Here is a 20,538-nt window from a genome sequence, read left to right as displayed (position 1 = left end):
TCACCATTTGTGATGTGCCAGCGAGCTATAACGCACATACGTGTTCTTTTTTATCTGTTTATTAGAGGTTGAATTCATATCAAAATCTGCCAAACTTCCCTTACTACTTCTGAATAGGATGTCTACTTCATAAACTGTATGAAAATTGTGGAAATATATGGTTCAGATCACTTAAGGGGTTAAGGCATGAACACATTTTTTCTCATGGAAAAAACTTTTAAACATATAATTTTGGTGATCAAAGAGGAGTTTTAAGGGATACAATTATTGACTACAGGGGGACTTTAAAAAATTAGACCTTGTTGTAGTTTTACTGATTTTAAAAGTGGATTTTACTGATTCTTTGAGTTGTGTGTATTTTGTTATACTCATTTATGGGTTTGATTCATTGGTTTAAAGACCAAAATAACTACATAACTGTAAATGAACTGGATAATTACCCCACTGTCTGAACAAATGGATTCATTACTTACTAAACAACTGGGAAGATTACACTGTAAAAAGAAATAAAGATTGGGTGCAATATAAACAAAGCCATAAAAACTGTATATGGCTGTGCTATCAAACCTACTGTATAATTACCCCAGTTCTCTGAACGTTAGCGATTTAGAAGTCTGACACAGTGGCAGTCTTTGATAAATGAGCGTCTGCTGATGGATCTCTCCATAGACTTCAATATAAAGAGAGCAGAACCCTTCACAATCTTGTGAGCTGTGATACATTTGACTGCGAGCAGCACCCCGGTCCTCTGATTCCCAGCCAAAGTGCCTCTCTCCATCAAACAGCCCATCTATCATTCCCTTCCCAGCATCAGTCTTTTCAGGGGCTGTGCAGATGCTCAACGAAGCACATGAATCAAACTCTATGAGTCCAATGGGGCTGGAGAAGAGCAGATATCAGTTGTCAGCGTAAAAGAGCTTCTTTTTGTCAGTGCACTGGTCTGGCAGGAGAAATCCATGTGGATTTTTTTTTTTACATTTCGACACAATGCAGAGAAATCAGAACATTTAGAATAAAAAGTATTGTGAAAATGATTTTTATCACCAGGGTTAGAAATTAACTTTTCCAATATTTGCCCCCTCGGATTGATTTCTAGCCTAGGGACTATTTTTTTGTGTGAAGGCAATTTTATAATTACCTTAAAAAAATGTTATTACTTTTATTAAATGAAACTAATATTCTATATCGGAAACAATCGGATTGCTTTGATATCGCTACTTGTATCCAACTTTGCGAACATCTGCTACTAGCTTTAGCCCGCTAGCATCACTAGCATGGTCTCGCGCGTCTTGTTTACACTCTTTTTACTCAAGAAATTATAATGGCGAATGTATCGGTTGGGTGTCTACCTTTGAGTGCAGGTGAACACGCGGTGAACACGGTGCAGTTGGTCTTTAAGCTAAGAACTATTTTTGAAGTTGTTTATTGCTTTTTACGCATTCGAAAATCAAGATATCACATTGGTTATTTTAGTAGCATTAAAAACAAAAACAGCTATTCAAACAGGGAATAAATTCTATATAGAAAGTGAGCAAAACGTTCCTAATGACTAAAGTGCTCTTGATTGGCCATTGCATTCATAAGTTCAGCAGAAACACGTGTGATTGGTTATGCAAAAAAAAAAAAAAAACATAAAAAAAAATGGATGCAATCTGATGAAATCTGAGCAGATCTAAATGTCACAATCCACACTTTTTATTCATTTTCACATTTCATTTTAATAGCAACTGCCATAATAGATTTAGTTAAATCGTGCAGGGGCATTGTTTTTTGCACCCTTTTTTTTCAATTTGGGGGGCATTTTTTCTTAATTTTGGTGACAAAAATGAAGGATTTCTTTCTTTACCATGCTTTTCATAAAAACAGTGTGAAATGGCATTAGCAACACATTTAAAATGTGATCTAGTTGGTTAATATTTTTCTTTTATTTATTCATTTCGTTTTGCCATTAGCAAATTGCAATTTTAGTATTGATAATTTCATTGACATTTTTCATGAAACATTTTTGAACAATAAGACCAGGGACATATTTAAGACAGCGTTATTATCGTTAACTAAAAAAAAAAAAAAAAAAAAAAACTTAAACTAAACTTAAACGAAATTTGTCTATTAACATGAAAGCTAAAAAAAATATAAAAATAAAAGCTAATTAAAAATATTAATACAATTATAATACAAATAAAATACTGATTTAAAAAAGTAAAAAGGTCCATTTTTACATTTTGTCAACTGAATATTATTAGCACATACTCTCACTCTTTGGTATAAAAGCCAGCAGGAGTTTTTTCCACAGAGAAAATATTCCGAGCCTGACTCATTAGCATATTCCACGTTTCATATCGTGAGCTGATTGATTGAGGGTTTCACGGAGAACACAGGATAGATAGTGCATACAAACGCTCTCCGACTTCTATACGTCCATGCCAAAAACATCATCTGATTATTGCCATGCGTCTGGGCTCAGCGCATGAATCATATGGCTCTGTAAAAGCGCTTAGCGTCAGTTCAGAGCCATCAGCGGGAGATCCTCTCACAAAGCGTGTCTTTGTTACTGCTTCTCTCGCTCTAACACAACCCCAAATGCCCCGCAGAGGCTCCGAGCTCCCCAGTGACTCGGGCACAACCTGTGCTTTTTCAAGAACCAAAAATATCCAGCCGTACGTATCGCCAGTAAGGAATGCGATATATATTCTTCTCGGTTTGGAATGGCACATATCCAGAGTTAGCTAGAAGTTTGAGGTTTGTTAGTGTGTGTTTAACTGTGTGAGTGCAGAGAAAATTGGTAATATGCAGCTAGATAAATGTCAAGTATAAGATTGGAGGCTACAGGTGGATCTCTGGTGTGAGGATAAATCATGTCCTGTAATAATTTACAAAAACGTTTGCAGTGTGTTTTCTGTCTAGAAAGTTGATTACAGATGAAGTGTGTAATTTCCAAATGGAATTATAATAATCGCACATTATAATTACAATTTGACCAGTTTTGAAGCTATTCTGACTTTCTGAACTGTTCTTTCTGTTTATGTCAGTTGGACAGGGCCGGATTTACATCATATTTGTGACAGAATCGGAAACCTTATATGACCAAAACTGCAACTTTTCAGGAAATGTAAAAAACGCTGTATTTTTTTAATTACTGAACACTATGTTGTCAAAGTTGATATTCTGGCTTTATACATGATCATACACTTGCATGTGTCATTATATTATTAACATTATATTATGTCATTATATTATAATTATGTCAAACGGGATTATGCTACATTGCTGTCACATGACCTTATAACGTTGCATTTTTATTCAGTGAATAGCGAAGAATTTTAAGATCTCTGAAATATATTTTTGGGTGATCTGATTAAAAAACATGTTAAAATCATAAATTCTGGCTCAATCACACTGGAATCGGAAGGTCAAGTTGAGTGCATTGCATTGTGGCATTTTATACATTGTGCAGTTACACTTTATTTTAAGTGTAATTATAAATGTAAGTACTGAGTAAAAATAATAAACTACACATTAGGGTTAGTTCCATGCAATTATGCACAATTTATAGTAATTACTATAGTAACTACATGTGTAACAAGGACAACAATAATTAAAAAAAATTTAGAAGGTCATCTAGGTGTTTAATGTAGAAAATGTTATAGTTGATTGTGGAGTATTTTAACATCATTTAAAAAGTAAACACTTCAGATTTTTTTAATCTGACTTTGAGCAATGTTCTTTCTGTATGTGTCAGTTGGGTGTCAACAGTGTGGTCGAAATGCTCCAGTTCCTGTGGGCGGGGCTTCCGAGAGAGGCGGGTGTCCTGTCAGCAGGTGGAGACATCAGGGAGCACGAGGGTTCTGTCCCGTACGGCGTGTGAAGGATCTCCTCGGCCTGAAGACAGGGAAGAGTGCACCTCTCACGCCTGTGTGGAGTGGCTCACCGGACCCTGGGGGAAGGTACGTTTACTGGCACATTCTAACCGCTCTAATGTGGACCTGTGTTTAAAATAGTGTAAAACGAATAGTTTGATATCTGGACATTTTGAAATCATTACCCAGTAACCAGTACAGCAGATTGTCTAAATGATAACCATTATACACAAATATTTTATATTCTGTGGACTCATTGCTATTTTTTTTTTTTAATGTTTTTTGAAAGGAGTCTATTCTGCTCACCAAGGCTGCATTTATTTGATCAAAAATACAGTAAAACAGTATTATTGTGGAAGATTATTATAATTTAAAATAACTGTTTTCTATCTAAATATATATTTTAAAATGTAGTTTATTCATGTGATGTCAAAGCTGAATTTTCAGCGTCATTACGAAACCGTGGTTCATTTTAATTTTCAGGAATCTCTGATGACTAGAGAGTTCAAGAGAAATGAATTTATTTGAAATCTTTTGGAACATTTTATTCATGCTATACTTTTTCATAAACTTTTAAACAACATTTTTTCCCCTCATTTTTGTTATGAATTATTAAAATTTTAGAAACTTAAAACAATTGTACTTCTGAAATATTTCTGAGTGAAAGATAATATTCAATGTGAAAAAAACAATGTTTCAATGTTCAATTCAGTAAAAAAAAAAAAAAATCAATGTTTTTTTTTGTTGGGGGGGGGGGGGGGTGGGGACTGATTGGATTGTGACGTATTAGGCAAGTAAATTGGGCTAATATTTAAATATATTTCAATTATATTTAATAACTTAAAGATATGTGCAACAAGTAAAAAATAAATACAACTAATAAAATACTGGCCAGTTACTGAATAAAAAAGAGACACTTAAAATATTATTTTTAATAAGTATATTTAATATATTTTAATAAAAATGTATTATATATTGTAAATATATTATAATAAAAATATACGGTAACACTTTACAATAAATTAATGTTTATGTTAATAGTTAATGTTAATTTAAACATTACTAATACATTATTAAAATCAAAAGTTGTATTTGTTAACATCAGTTAATTCACTGTGAACTAACATGAACAAACAATGAACAGCTGTATTTTTATTAACAAAGATTAATAAACACTGTAAAAAAATTATTTCTTATAGTTAGTTCATGTTAGTTATTAACTAATGTTAACAAATGAGACCTTATTACCAAATATACTCTTATGCAATTCATGTCATTCGTCAAATACCTATAATCATTTTTATGTAGAATTTGTAAAACTCTCTCCTCTTTGCATTTACAATTTTACATGTCACGTATATATGTCAATTATATATATGTCCCGTGATGTGTTTACAGTGCACGGGTCGTTGTCTTGGCCCTGCGGTGGCCACACAGAGCAGAACGGTGTCATGCAGACACTTCAGCAACTCCACCTCCAAAACATGTGACCCAAAAGAAAGGTGCCAGGCTCGTTGTGGAATATTCAGCATCACTTATTCTCACATGCAAAGCTCTTTTATAATTCATGATCTGTTCCCCAACACCTCTCAGGCCGTCATCCGTGAGGAACTGCTCCTCCGAGATGTGTGACGTGCACTGGAAGGTGTTACCGTGGAGGACGTGTACCGTGGCGTGCGGCAGCGGCTTCCAGTCCCGTCGAGTGGAGTGTGTCCATCGGCAGAACAGAAAAACTCTCCCCGACCAGCACTGCGCCTGGCAACGGCGGCCTGTTACCTGGCAACACTGCAACATCACTTCCTGTGGCAGTAGGTCTCTTAGTTTTAGCTCTGAAACCCCTTGTTATAAACCAGGCCGAGTGTCAGTACAGTTCGAACGATGTTTGCCCTTGTTCGACACCATTAGAGCGCTCATGTTTTATTAGGGAAAATATTACCGACCTGAGGGCGAAATATATTGGCTTGATCCGTCACTCTTGAAGAGCTGCTATTTGTCTGTTTTTTTTTATAAGTTAACACAACGTCCCGAGAGAGCTCGCTCTTGTTCGTAGGGTTTTCTTTCAAGCTCCTTCAGGAATCCTGTCTGTCCAAACATCTGCGTTTTGTTCTTCACTCTTCTGTGCTGAAACTTAATGAAACATTTTTTGTGTCACTTAACTTGTTTCTGGGTGCAGAAATATTTAATAAAATAACACCAATAAATGAACTTATATTGTATTTGGAGTGTGAAGCTGCAGTCGCACTAGACTTTGAGCATGCAATGTTGCTTCAGACACCGCAGCGAACATCATCATATCACGCTCTTTTTAATAAACAATAAATCACTGAAAACAAATGATAATACATTTACGATGTGAAAATATACACTGCCCGGCCAAAAAAAAAGAAAAAAAGTCACTGTTTGGATTTAAATAGGCAAATGCTTAAGAGTCTATGATTGGATCATTACTGCAGTGATTATTATGTCTCTAGCATGTTATATATGTGTGGCAACAGTTCTTCTAACCCTAACTGATGGAGTGTGTAGCTTTTCATTTCTTAAACATCCATGTAGGACACACATCATGGCCATATTACAGGATGACAATGTCAAGATTCATCAGGCTCAAAGTGTGTAAGAATGGTTAAAAGGAAAGATGAAGAATCATTTTCACACATGAACTGGCACCTCTGAGTCCAGATCTTAAATTCATTGAAAGTCTTTGGGATGTGCTGGAGGAGACTTTACACAGAGCTTGACTCTTGTATTGTCAATACAAGATCTTGACCAAAAATTTATGGAAATATCTTGTGATGGAAATGTTAAGGTGCCATTCATGTGTGTGCATAAGTTTGCATTTCTGGTCTCCCACGTTTCCATGTGTATAGACGTCAATGAAGCACAAAGTCTCAAAATTCATTACAATAATCTTTGCGATATTTTGATCCAAGATCAGGGACCAGATATAAAAACTAATGGTGCGTTTTATTATTTATCCGCGTCGGAGTTCCGACTAGGAAGACGGACGTTGCCTAGCAACACGCACCAACACGCCCCCTTTCCTCGGATTTTCCTGCTCGGATTTCGGACAGCCGTGAGGACACTGAGCAAGAATTCTGATACGGAATCCAAGATGGCTGCGCCCTGTGTGACTTTTAGTATGAATTGTTAGGTGTTCAAGCACGAAGTGCTGAAAACCTATTGTAATTGCTATTTGAAAAAGAAAAAAAAAACCTAAAACGCATCGTGCAGCCCAAACCGTAAGCTCTAGAGACTTGAAACCTGGCCAGGTGGTAGGGCCTCAGTTTGGGGAGAACCTATCAGAGTATGACCCCGATTGGCCCATAGGTGGCGCTACAGCAACCAAAAGTACTAAATTGCTCATAACTACTAGACCGTTTGACCTAGAATCAAGCTTTTTACACCACTGTGTTCCTTGGCTCAAGACGTATATCTCGGATTCTCGATTTGAGCAAAAAAAAATTTGTTATGGCCAATTTTGTCCAAAACCTACTTTTGCGAACTAGTCCCTGGTTTTTTGCCTGATCGGAACCAGACCAGTCTAGGACAATTCTCTGGACTCTCTAGATCAATAATTATCAAAAAAAAGTTGAACTTTGCCCTTTAGTTCACTGTAACAGGGTCATTTAGAAAAGGGGGCGTGTCAAAATACACTCAAAAGCCTATAAATCATAAATAAAAACTCAGAACTTCACAAAAATTGATGAGCACATGTGTCATAACATGGTGAAGAAGCATGCAAAGTTTCATGGAGATCGGACCATAGGTGGCGCTATAACTGCCTGTATTGGCTGTAAATGGTGTTTTCCATCTATTATGTCAGTGTTTAAATGTATGCTAAATAAAACTTAATGTCTTTTGATGCTTTTGTGCTTAACGGCCTTAAAGGCCTTAACTGCTTGAACACCGCTAAATGCTGCTTGCAGCTTTAATTTTCATTGTTTTTGGACCGCTTTGGTTGTTTAAATGAAGATTTTAATCACTCGTATTACTGCAATACCTTACTGCGTCTGTATCACTGCCTGTGGGTATGGGAATCGGTCTTGTTGTGAGTGCAATAATGAATGAAGCCTTGTTTCAAACGGGTGTTACTAACGTGGCTAGCGTTGCTAACAGAATATAAACTAAAACATGAAATAAAGTGAAAATTTTAGAAGTTCAAATGGCTGAGTTTTGATAAGCGCCTGGTACTCGGACAGTGCTACCATAGCAACAGCTTTCCGGGTGGCTTCCATGTTTTTTCTCCGACTCGGACGCACAAAACATACCAGAACGCTTGAAGTGTGGAAATGGCGTCAAATCCGAGGGCCGAGTCGGTTCGTTGACAATAATAGAACGCACCATAAGACACTGTGTTAAGACTGTCTTGAAAACTAGCTTGACCAACTAGCAGCTAACCAAGGGGTAATTAGTCTAGCTTTTCCAATTCAATTCATACCAAAATACACTTTTACGTAACCGACTTTAAAAATGTAGGACCAGTCTCGAAGAAAAAGTATAGATGACTAACTTTAAAGACTAGTAGTCTAAGCAGTTTATGGACGAAGCAAGACAAACAAGTGTTTCACAGCTATAGTGTGTAGTTTAGCACAACTGAACAATTTATTGACCATCAATTAGCATCCTAGACCTGAACTGTCAATTTGATTTTATTTTATTTTGTATTGTAGGAAATTGATTCTCTCTTTAGGGTTTACATTAAATTAAAATTCTTCAAATATTTCACCCTAATGAAAATATATTAATAAAAAATAGTAATAGTTATTAATATTTTTTATTAATAATAATTAACAAAAATAATGTACTATTATTACTAATAATTCATAATAAAATCGTACAAAAGACACTTTAGTTTAGGGTCCAATTCTTAGGTTTAAGAATGACTTTTGCCTGAATAAACTCCTAATTACTGCTTATTAATAGTTAGTAAGGTAGTTGCTAAGTTTAGGTATTGGGTAGGATCAAGGGATGTGGAATATGGCCATGCAGAATAAGGCATTAATATGTGCTTTATACGTACTAATAAACAGCCAATATACTAATAATATGCATGCTATTAGTTAATAGTGAGAATTTGACCCTAAACTATTAACAAGAATGACTGCATGTTGAAAACTGTCATTATTATTTATCTTTTCATGGTTAACTAGTTATTTCATTCATAGTGAAAAATGTATTAAAATGTTATTGTTTACAAATTCTTTAGTTTAAATAACTTCTGTTGTCTGTTTATTTGTCTAGGTTAGTCTAACCTTTTAATGGTTACATTTGCATTATTTGCCGATTCATGTGGTGAATTGTGCTTTTGAATACTTCATTTATCAAGTTGTCATTTAAATAACCTTTGTTTTGTGTGTACTTCTCTAGGTGAGTGTACGGACAGAACCCACTACTGTCCTGTGGTAAAACGTCTCAAGCTTTGCCCTGTGGATCTGTACCGGCAACGCTGCTGCCAGACCTGCTCACAGGACACTAGCGCCACCTAGTGAGCACCAGAGGCGAAGCCCTTTTCAGTCACCGCACTGATTGTCTCTCGTAATACAGAATATTGTTTAAAATTGTGCAAACCCTTGGACACCTGGAGTGAATGGACTAAAAGATGTCTACTGGTGGCAGACGAGTGTTTTCTGGTCAACATTTCACTGGATGCTTTCCCACAATCATCAGAAGTCCAAAGAGAAAATCACTTGAGATTTGAGACTTGTCTCTCCACCGGCTCTCTTTGCAGATTTCATTTTATCTTGCCCTGAAAGTCATATTGTATGTGTATTAATTTAAGAGACATGCCTTTTTTCTTGTGGATATGGGAGGACAGTCTTATTGGACCATTCACCTATGTGAAGGAAATGAAAATAAAAGCATCTTGAGTATACATAATGCACTGATACTAATAATATCAGTTGTACACAGCTTGAAGTATTAAGAGAGACATTACCCCCCCCATACAAAAAAAAAAAACAATTTCAGAGGCAGAGCCCTACCTTAAAGTCAACATGAAATGCTGTCGCAACCCATTCTATTTATCCATTTGGACTTGTTTGGATGGTAAATAGATTCAGGTGGTCAGAGGGACGACGTTAAAGAAGTAAAAAGGATTTTGTGGAGTGCCTCTCAAATGGAAGGCTGCGCCCTAGTAAGGCTGCATATCATGCGCCATCAAAGGCCGTCACAATTTGAAGGATCCTTGGAAGGCAGCCTTCGTTCCGCGTCCTTCATTCAGCTCATTATGAAGGATGCATCAAGTGTATCCTTCACGTCCTTAAAACACCCACAATCCTTTGCGCACGTTCCAATTCACGAAAAAGAACTGATGGAAAACGAGTCGGCGAGTTCATTATGAAATGTAAGACAAAAATAATGTCTTCTGAGATGAATATTTTTCCAAAATTAAATTTTGGATTTCCGGATTTCCTCTTTCCGGATCACGCTTTGATGTTGGCTGGAAGTCGTCCCTAGGATGCAGCCTTCCATTTGAGAAGTGCCTGTGATGTCAGCCAAAAATAGGAAAATTCTTGCAGAGGGGTATATATATATTGCTATTTTGAATTGTCAACAATACATTTTGTATTGGATTACAGTAGCATGTTTTAAGAAAGTAAAAAAAAAAGGGTTCAATTTGTTTTCATGTTGACTTTATTATTAGAAAATGTGTTAATGTGGGCGTAGAATGTATGACAGAAAACCCGCTGACTGATTGAAATGGCATGTGCCATAAAAGTCACATTTCTCCAGCCGTCTTTTAGATGTACGTTTTGTGTTCAAACAAAGTGCTACATTGTAAAATATGTCTTGTATATAATGTGTTTTTAAGTGCAATATTGTACATTGAGTGTAGAAAGTTTGGATTTTATTTTCTTACATCTTGGTTTAGTTTGTCTATATTATCCATATTTAAGATTAAACGCAACACAGACGTACTTATAACACCTGAAGTGGATTTTCCATATCTCTAATATAATGGTTCCCTACTGGCCTTTATGCATGTATTTTAATTACATCAATAAATGTTGTACATAAGCCACTCACAGAATTTATCCATGAATTTAATCCATTGCATCTTATTGCTATGTGGAGAAAGCATCGCTATCGCTACATGACTCCATTGAGGAAGCACTAGTTTTGGTACTATTCATGTCAATATTGCAAACAGTCTATGTGATACAAATACAATAAAATACAGTTTTACCAATCACTTTATATATCTTCATAATTATTCTTCCCTTTGTATTCTATATTGTGGGTAATACAATCAAATGTGTAATGTTTAAAGTGTGCTTTATGTGGTTAGCTATGCTTTCATTCAAAAGGCTGCATTTATTTGATCAAAAATACAGTAAAACACTAATATTGTGAAATATTATTACAGTTTAAATAACGGATTTCTCTTTTCAGCATCATTACTCGTTTCCTTCAGAAACCATTCTAATATGCTGATATTCTGCTAAAAAAAAACATTTCTTAATATTATCAATGTTGAAAACAGCTGTGCTGCATAATATTTTTGTGGAATTTTCTTTTCAGGATTCTTTGATAAAGTTCAAAAGAGAATATACATCTTTTGTAACATTATAAATGTCTTTACTGTCAATTTTTATCAATTGAATGTGTCCATGCTGAATAAAAGTATTAATTTTTAAAAACGGTGGTGTATATATGAATATTGTTGATTTTATGTCAAAAACTGATTTATATAGATTGACATTTATAGTGTTAGCACTGTGCTACATAGTTATACAGCAGTTTCATCCAATTGAAAATCAAAAACTAGCTAAAATTGTAAAATACCCATAATCAGTGTTTTCTGAAAGGTAGTTTGACCCATTGACCCTTTAAATCGTAATTCATTACAGTAATTTAAGGAGATCATATTGTATTCTATTTTATGCCATCTTTTATAGAAATAACATGATGACTTTCTTAAGCAGTCAAGCCCATTTCCTTCGGAGTCTCGATCCTGTCAGTGGACGACATCTTGCGGAAGAAACGGTGTCCTTGATCATCGCAGTTATCGAAAACAAACCCCGGTGGTGACTCGAAACTGGCCGGACACATGCTGATCCTCTTGGGCGTGAACTCCGTGCGGTACATGGTCTCATTCTGTTGGGGAACATCAGTCCGCAGTGGTGCATTTTGGGGCTTGAAGCTGAGACTAGGCTGGGCTTCATGCTGGACAAAATGGGCCCTGAAGGTTGTCATATCTTCCATTTTCCCACTGGCTCGCTGGATTTCCTCTGGCTTCCGGATCAAGCCTTGACGTTGCGCCACCCACGGCTGGAAGTCGTCCTTCATGGTGGTGTTGCCCTGGAAGGGCCTGGAAGACTTAATGGGAAGAGAGAAAGGTTTGGCGGAAAGGAAGGGTTGGATTTGGTGCTCGATGTAGTCGGTGTGCGAGGTGGTTGTCAGGTCCATGTGTGCCGTGGGACTGGTGTACTCCACCGATTTCTGCACCTGCCGGAAGGAGACGGGCCACTGCTGGAAATGGTCCCGGAATTCTGTGCTGCTCTGGAAGGGCTTGCTGGAGGTCACTTTGAGCGGCACGGGCTTGCAGCTTTTGGGCAGCTGACTCGGCAGGCCTTGGAAGTCCTGTCGGTGGGTAGTGAGGTCCTGGAAAGGACCATTGCTGGGTTTGTACTCATCTGGCGGTTTAACGTAACGGGCTTCTAGAGCGTGTGGTACATATGAGAGCTTGTTGCTGGTCAGGTTTTCAAAAGGAGCATCGGATAGCTTGGCTTTGTTTGAGGGCTTGAAGCTCTCACGTGGCGCGAGGCCTCGGTGGACGAAATCATCCTGGAATGTGGTGGAATTCCCAAACTTTGCAGTAGGAGGTTGATACGTTGTGTCAGGCTTAGTTAATTCCCGTCTGCTGATCTCCCACGGACGAAAATCGTCTTTAAAAACATCATACAAAACGTTTAACAAACAAAGGCACTTAAGACACTTTCACACCAAGGACGATAACTTTAAAGATAAAGATAAAGTTGTAAAAATCATTCTCAATATTAAAGAATAGCAGACTACAGCTGTTATGATAATGGCACAGAGAAACAATATCGTTGGAATCTAGCTATGAACGATAAAAACATTGACAGCCAATCAGAATCCATCCTGCTGTAATGAGCTTGAGCCTAAAGTGGCAGACAAGTATGCGTTTAGAATAAACAGAACAATATCGTTATCTTAATAGTTATCGTTTTTGGTGTGAATGGGCCTTTAGTATAATAACTACATTTTTCTGCATTTCACTTGTGTACTAGTCTAGCTTTTACTGTACTGTGTACTGCAAATATTTTTTGCTTTTTATGATACAGTACCAATCACAAGCTTGGGCCAGTAAGATTTTTTTTTTTTTTTTTTTTACAAGTCACATGATCCTTCAGAAATCATATTATGCTGTTTTGGCGCTTCTTATTATCAGTGTAGAAAACCGTTGTGATGCTTCTTTCATGATTCTTTTATGAATAGAAAGTTCAAAAGAATAGCATTTATTTGAAATATTTTGTAACATAAATGTCTTTACTGTCACTTCTGATTAATTTAATGCATCACAACTGAATCATTTAATAAGTATTATTATTATAAATGAATAAGCTGAATTAAATCTTACTGACTGCAATCTTTTGAAAGGACGGGTAAATTGTTTGTCATGTTCCTTATAAGTTGCTCTATATAAAAAGTGTCTGCTACATCAATACATTTACTTTTAAATAGTTGATTTAACAGCAGATAGATGAGGTTGCTTCATAAATGCTCCAGTTGTTCAGTATGTATTCTGAAACTGTATGCTCAGAAAGCATCACATGACCTAAAGTGTCATTACCTTTATAGGTGGGTATGGTGACCGGTTGTGCATTCATGGGATGTGCTCTCGCTTTAGGGCGTGAAGGAACAAATGGTTGTACTTCATACGGGTAGAAGTCTTGTGTATAGGTAGTTCCTAAGTCGATCTCTCCAGGCTTGGGCTTGTACTCGGCCTGCTGCCTCCCAGGGCGACGGGTGACCGGATATGGGATATAGTCCATCCTGAGAAAACAGAAGAAAGAAAAAAGGTGTTTTAGGAAACATATAGAAGGAGAAGCCACTTTGATTGATCCAGTTAATTGTTCATGTATAAAACTGTAAATTATTCGACTAAAGATTAGCCATGAATAATCACACTAATTGACAATGCAAACAACATCTTTACTGTAAGTTCATTTTTAATGCAAATTGTTTAAGTACTCCCCAGTGACTCATGTAATTATTATTTCAGTCCCCGAATGTAACGTTACCTGAAGGTCGTTGTTCCGTCCATCGTGTCCTGATGAGCTTTATACTGCAGTTGGGGCTTGAGGCTCTTGGGACGAGTGTGACCTTTATAGGCAGGATACTTCTCCGAGTACTCTGACAACACATTGGTCTGACTCGCTTTCTTGTAAAGTGCCGTGGGCTGGTGTGTGCAACGGTGACGGCTGAAGGTAATGGAGAAACATTTTAGGCAGAGGGCCTTTGTTTAAAAACAATTGATGCTTCTGAGAAGACATAAACTCATTAATATGTCTTTCACCTCAAGATTCTTCTCAGTACCTGCAGTACCTGAACATGTTTGTGTAGTCCAGGGCAACTAACTTATACAACAAACTCTGTCACTAACTCTGTAGCTAAAGCCTTAATACCACACACACACACACACACACACACACACACACACACACACACACACACACACACACACACACACACACACACACACACACACACACACACACACACACACACACACACACACACACACACAAATAAGTTACACACTTGTTTCCTCCATATTATGCTCTTTGCACTGCCAATGTATTCAAGACGCATTTTACAGTGCTTCAAAAAGAAAAAAGATTAACGTTAACGTTACTTTAAATTAAGTACCTGATATTGTCTTCACGAATTCCCAATAATTATGCAATGATTTAAAAAGGAAAACACAAAACAATAAAATAAATAATAACGTTTAAATTAAATTTAAATATAATAATTTAAATGTTAAAGTATTTGCACTTTTCTGTCATTCAAGATTAGTTTGTTCCATTGCTTGATATTCCTTCTAATTTAGCAGCTACCATGTAAGTTAACGTTAAAGTCACACATTAATTATTCAAAATACCTTCTCGGGCTTCAAAAATTACAACAGACACTAACCAATAAACAAACACTAACAAGTATACTCTTACCCACAACTGCACATCTTACAGATACAGAGACGAGTCATTTTCGTAGAGTTATTGAGGAAAAAGACGACTTTTTTCCTGACTCGCTGCTTTCCTGACAGTGACGCTGCAGTGTAAAGCGTCCCGTTTCCCCGGCAACTACTGTTTGCAGCGTCCTGGTGATGACGCAGCGTAACGTATTACGTATGACGCGTGCGACGGTCAGCTTTGTGCTTCCTGGACTGGAGGAAACATGTGAGTATCTGTTGTCATTTCATATATTCAATAAGTTAATTTAGTTAATGGACCGTTTAATATCCGTTGCATTTTTACTGGTATTCGTTGTTATATATGTTTGCGATGAATATTCAGTTTGTTGTTTGTTGCCAGTCAGTCTTGAATAGACGTAGTTTTGAAAAGTTGCACCTGCTTGTGTCAAATGAGTCTCTGAATGAGTGAATCTGAAGAATAATGTGTTGAAATCTTCCAGTTGTCACCAACACACTCACACACACGTTTGGAACGACCGTTTGGAAAGAACGACGTTTGGCAATTACAATACACATCCTTTGTTTATACAATAGGTAAATGTTTTGGACACACTTGAAAATTGTCGTAGATTAAAAAAAAAAGTCAAACCAAGAAGCATTTAAAAAAGACAGACAGAACATCTCGAAAAATGACTTTTTTTAGGTTTTGAAATGATGAAACCGATTAACATACTAATCTAAATGAATTATCTGATGCTGCTGTCAGGTCTTTAAGATAGTTTTTAACTATTCAGAATTAGAATGTGATATTGTGTCCAGACCATCACTTTTTTTTTATGACAACATAAATTCAAGATAGTTGATGAAAGTGGTGAAGCATTATATCTAGAACGTCTTTTATTCCAGTATATCCAAACAGTTTAAAACATTTATTAATAGAATAAAACCGAAGGGATCAGATCTGTGGTTACTGTACTGAGAACAGCATTTGTTTGAAGTGACTTAAGTGTTTTTGGGGTTGCTGTTAATGTATTTGTACTAAACGTGATCTTCATGTTTTGCACTTCATCTTCATAGAAAGTCAAAAATGGGTCTCACAAGTTTGGAGAAGATAATCGCACTGCAGAAGAAAACGTCACAGATCAGAAATCTGTGTATTCTTGCTCATGTAGATCACGGTGAGTGTAAAGTATGCTGATGTGTGTCAGATCTTTGTTTTTATTAACGGTCAAGCGTCTACCTATCTTACCTCAAACTTAAAACTTTGTGTTTGTAAATGTGTGTTCCCCATAGGAAAGACGACATTAGCCGACTGTCTTGTGGCGAGTAATGGTATTATATCCAGTCGTTTAGCAGGAAAGGTAAGTGGACCTAAAGCAAAATTATCAGTGATTAGACCACACAATAACTAATACTTTTCCCCAACATATTTGTGTTTTTCAAAATACAATACAAATTATTACAATAAATCTCTGACAATGAGAAGAATGTAAAAAAAAAAAAAAACACTTTCCTTATTTGAAATAAAGTATAAATAAAATAAAATGTAAATATTAGATGAAAAACTTCATTTCAATTTTGAAATAAACGTAATAAGAAATTGGTTGAATTTGAAATACTCAAATTACTAGTTTTAGTTTAAGGTTAGTCTCAAATTTATTTGTCATGTGTACAGATGTCAGTGACAATTTGTACAACTGAAATGCTTAGAGTGAGGCTATTCTTCAGCAGTGCAATATAATACAATACAATACAATACAATACAAAAACAACAATAAATTAAGGAAGTATTTACAGTAAAGTATGTATATATATATATATATATATATATATATATACGTGCATGTATGTATATGTTTGTTTTGTATGTTAAATAATAGTAAGTAAACTAATAAAAATTACAAAAGCACATAAAAAATTACTAAAACATTAACTGAACTGAAAATTAAAGCTATATAAAAATAAAAGTTAATTTAAATTAATATTATTAGATACTATTTTATAAAGATAGAATGACACATATACACAGTACACACACACACACACACACACACACTAAAATGACACGTCATATAAAGATATAGGTTTCACTAACCTCACAAATTTGCCACAAGTTTTAACTAATTTTAAGTCAAATATCATAATCTGCAGTTGAGTGAGTCAGTCATCTGACTTGATACAGACTAATTACTCCTGTAAGCCATTCAGACTGGCAAAATCATTAAAAATAATAATGCAATTTTTTTTCATGTAGTCCGCCTTTCTCTGACTTTTTTTTTTAACACAAACAGTAGGCCTAACTCCAACCATAATCGTTAACTACCCATAAAATCAGAAGGAAATAATTGGATACCTAATAAATAAATAAAAAGTTAAATATAAAAAAAAAAGAATGATCTGAAATGCCGTTTTCTGTCTGTTTCTGTAGCTGAGATATCTGGACAGCAGGGAGGATGAGCAGATCAGAGGAATCACAATGAAGTCCAGTGCTATTTCATTACATTGTACAACAGGTAATGCCATCGCGGTCTGTAGCTTTCCTGATTCAACACCATGTATGGCTGTAACATACGTTCAAGACCTATATCTTTGTCACCTCAGGAGGAAATGATTACCTCATTAATCTGATCGACTCTCCTGGTCATGTGGACTTCTCCTCGGAGGTGTCCACTGCCGTCAGACTGTGTGATGGGGCCATTGTTGTTGTTGATGCTGTCGAGGGAGTGTGTCCGCAGGTATAATCCATGACTTGAGTGTGTGTTCATTTTTCAATATTCACTGTAGAAGTTATATTGCGTTTTAATCCGACTGTGTAGAAATTACACACTGTTATGCACTTTTTATTTGGTCAATAATTTCATGTAATTGCATCTCTGATTACAACTTCAGTACCAAAAACAGGGTTGGTTATGTCCTTGTTGTATATATACAAATATATAGTGATTTTTACAGTTTTATTTCTTGAATTTTGAATCTGGTTGTCAACAATAGCTGTGTTGTGAAAAAGATGTCTCGGATCTTTAGGCTCTACACCACACCATCCTGTAACAGCATCTCGTTCTTTTCTGCTTTAGACACAAGTTGTTTTACGACAAGCTTGGCTGGAGAATATTCGTCCTGTTCTTGTCATCAACAAAATTGACCGGCTGATTGTGGAGCTGAAACTCACTTCACAGGAGGCGTACGCTCACCTGCAGAAAATACTAGAGCAGGTGAGTCAGAGCTCCAAAACATGGCTGAAGCTCTGGAACACACAATCGAAAATATGGATTTTGAAGGAGTCATGTCATGCTTTTATGACATTTTATTTCGTTTATAAGGTCAACTTGTACTGTATCAAATGTAAATTGTACTTATACAGTAAAAATGTTTCAAAATGTTTTCTTGTATTTTTTTTAAATATATTCTTTATTTTTTATATAATTTATATAACGTCCGTAAGTAAGATTTTCTTTCTTTCTTCATTTTTTTACACATACTTTGCTGATACATTTTGTTTTTACTGCAAGGACACATCAAATTGATCAAAACGGACAGTAAAGACATTTATAATCTTAAAAAGATTTATATTTACAATAGGGCTGCTCCCTAATAGTCGACTAATCTTTAGCTCTAATGTTAACCTAGATAACCTAGTGCGCTATTATTAGGCTCATATCCAAGTGTTTGCGCGGAGTGTAGAAGATAAAGTATTGCATGATTACATGGCATGGAGGCACTGGCGCGATCACTTGTATTTTTTCCCGATAACAGCGGAAACAACTTTAAATACTCCTTCATTTTTGGTCATACAGATTAGACTAATTCGAAACTGTAAAGGGTCTACTTTTATTTGTGTATGCTCACAATAACAACAAAATGTTTTGCTTTTGTAAAAACCAAAAAAACAAAAACAGGATGCGCTTTCTGCCGTCTCGGTCTCTGTGAACTGGTGCATGTCACAAAAACTGAACAGAAATATATCTATAGAAAGCTTGAAATTTCTTCTTTTAAACGAACCAATTCAAATATTCTCTGATTATGTAATCTCTCTAAAGGCATGTCCACTATAGGCTACTGCGGAGATGGCGAGTCAGCATCGTCAGCTTCATCTTTGCAGCCGACTGACTCAGAAAACACTAATCAAAATGTCTCATTGCTATTTTTTCCGACACATTCATAATCATTCATTTTGATTGTGCTTTGTGGCAAGCTTTATGTGTGCGCTTCAGCTCGGAATACGGTGATTTCACGCAGCTGCCATTTTGAAATCGCTCCGGTGGGAAGAAAACCGGAAGTGTCACCTTTAATCATAGGAGAGATGCGAATGCGATGGCGTATTGTTGTGTTTAATGTAGAAATTAGTTATTTTAAAAATGTACATACATTTCTTTCATACTTTAAACTTCAACAGTGAAATTCATTTATAAATAAAATTATATTTTTATATATAATTCAGAACGTAAAAAAAGAAGCAGGAACAAACTATATACATATTGGATATTAACATCCAATCGCGGCAGCAGCTTCAGGTTGGTACTCCAAGGCATTGTTGTCTATCTGTACTTCCGGGGTTCTTCCGACCGGAGCCTCGCTTTCGATTTCAAAATGGCGGCTGCGTGAAATCAGCGTATAGGCTATATATTACGCCTATATATATATTAAAGTTTCAATACGGTTTAATATTCCCCCCATACTGTATTTAAGTCATTACATTCATATAAACATGTGATTAGTCGACCGGTGGCTTAAATGAACGACTCCTAGTTCACTTGAAAAATCTTTAGTCAGAGGCAGCCCTAATTTACAATAAATTCTGTTCTGTTTATCAAGGAATTCTGGAAAATAATGCATCACAGAATGCATCACCACAAAAATATAGTTTTTTAACACTTTGATAATAATAAGAAAAGTTTATTAGAATGGTTTCTGAAAGATCATGTGTCAGTTTTGCATTCACATGAATAAAGTATATTTAATACATTTTAAATATAAGCAATTAAAACATTTTTGGCTTTAAATTTACTCTATGGCTATAAATATTTGGTTCTGCCTATTTTATAGGTGAACGCAGTTACCGGCACGTTATTCACCTCTAAAGTCCTGGAGGAGAGAGCAGAGAAAAACGCAGAAGCTCAGAGCAGCTGTACAGAGAACGACAGCGGAGATCAGGTGTACGACTGGAGCGCGGGTTTAGAGGAAACCGATGACTCTGACCTCTACTTTAGTCCGGACCGAGGAAATGTGGTATTTGCCAGTGCTATAGACGGCTGGGGCTTCAGGTACAGGTGTTACTCTTTCTGAAACTGAGGGTGTTTTTTTTTTTTTTTTTTTTTTACATTTTGTCTAATGCTTTTATTAAAAGCAGCTTACATGGTTGGCTTTCACCCATTACATCCTGGCATTGGTTGTAGTACTTACGATGGCTCACAAGATGGCAATACTATACTAGATTTCAACATCAGGACTCCCCACCCTTCTAATGTATTGCACATTTTTGAGGTGTTACATAACTGTGGTTTTAGATACTTGAAATAA

General features: G+C 36.1%; 3 protein-coding genes across 3 annotated transcripts in view; 2 read left to right on the top strand and 1 right to left on the bottom strand.

Annotated features, from left to right (window-relative positions):
- adamtsl3 (ADAMTS-like 3) overlaps positions 1–9,810 on the top strand; it is a 180,353-nt gene extending 170,543 nt beyond the window's left edge. The window contains exons 28-31 of the mRNA XM_056259125.1: positions 3,740–3,944; positions 5,256–5,359; positions 5,451–5,665; positions 9,225–9,810. Coding sequence (XP_056115100.1) covers positions 3,740–3,944; positions 5,256–5,359; positions 5,451–5,665; positions 9,225–9,343 — 643 coding nt within the window. The 3' untranslated portion in view covers positions 9,344–9,810. The remainder of the gene's footprint in view (positions 1–3,739; positions 3,945–5,255; positions 5,360–5,450; positions 5,666–9,224) is intronic.
- A 1,910-nt stretch (positions 9,811–11,720) lies between these two features.
- On the bottom strand, positions 11,721–15,131 carry saxo2 (stabilizer of axonemal microtubules 2). Its single transcript, XM_056259124.1, has 4 exons — positions 15,056–15,131; positions 14,126–14,305; positions 13,675–13,877; positions 11,721–12,745 (listed from the first exon to the last, which is right to left on the bottom strand). The coding sequence occupies exons 1-4, from the start codon at positions 15,091–15,093 to the stop codon at positions 11,775–11,777; spliced, it is 1,392 nt and encodes a 463-aa protein (XP_056115099.1). The 5' UTR covers positions 15,094–15,131; the 3' UTR covers positions 11,721–11,774.
- A 133-nt stretch (positions 15,132–15,264) lies between these two features.
- The window catches only part of efl1 (elongation factor like GTPase 1), a 120,093-nt gene continuing 114,819 nt past the window's right edge, over positions 15,265–20,538 (top strand). The window contains exons 1-7 of the mRNA XM_056259123.1: positions 15,265–15,286; positions 16,099–16,199; positions 16,315–16,382; positions 17,450–17,534; positions 17,623–17,756; positions 18,096–18,233; positions 20,065–20,282. Of these exons, the coding sequence (XP_056115098.1) occupies positions 16,109–16,199; positions 16,315–16,382; positions 17,450–17,534; positions 17,623–17,756; positions 18,096–18,233; positions 20,065–20,282 (734 nt within the window). The 5' untranslated portion in view covers positions 15,265–15,286; positions 16,099–16,108. The remainder of the gene's footprint in view (positions 15,287–16,098; positions 16,200–16,314; positions 16,383–17,449; positions 17,535–17,622; positions 17,757–18,095; positions 18,234–20,064; positions 20,283–20,538) is intronic.

This window comes from Rhinichthys klamathensis, unplaced genomic scaffold (genome assembly GCF_029890125.1).
Source record: "Rhinichthys klamathensis goyatoka isolate OS25496 unplaced genomic scaffold, OSU_Roscu_1.1 h1tg000165l_1, whole genome shotgun sequence".
Lineage (NCBI taxonomy): Eukaryota > Metazoa > Chordata > Actinopteri > Cypriniformes > Leuciscidae > Rhinichthys > Rhinichthys klamathensis.
The sequence above is the reverse complement of the archived record's forward strand: the minus strand, read 5'-3'. Positions and strand labels throughout refer to the sequence as shown.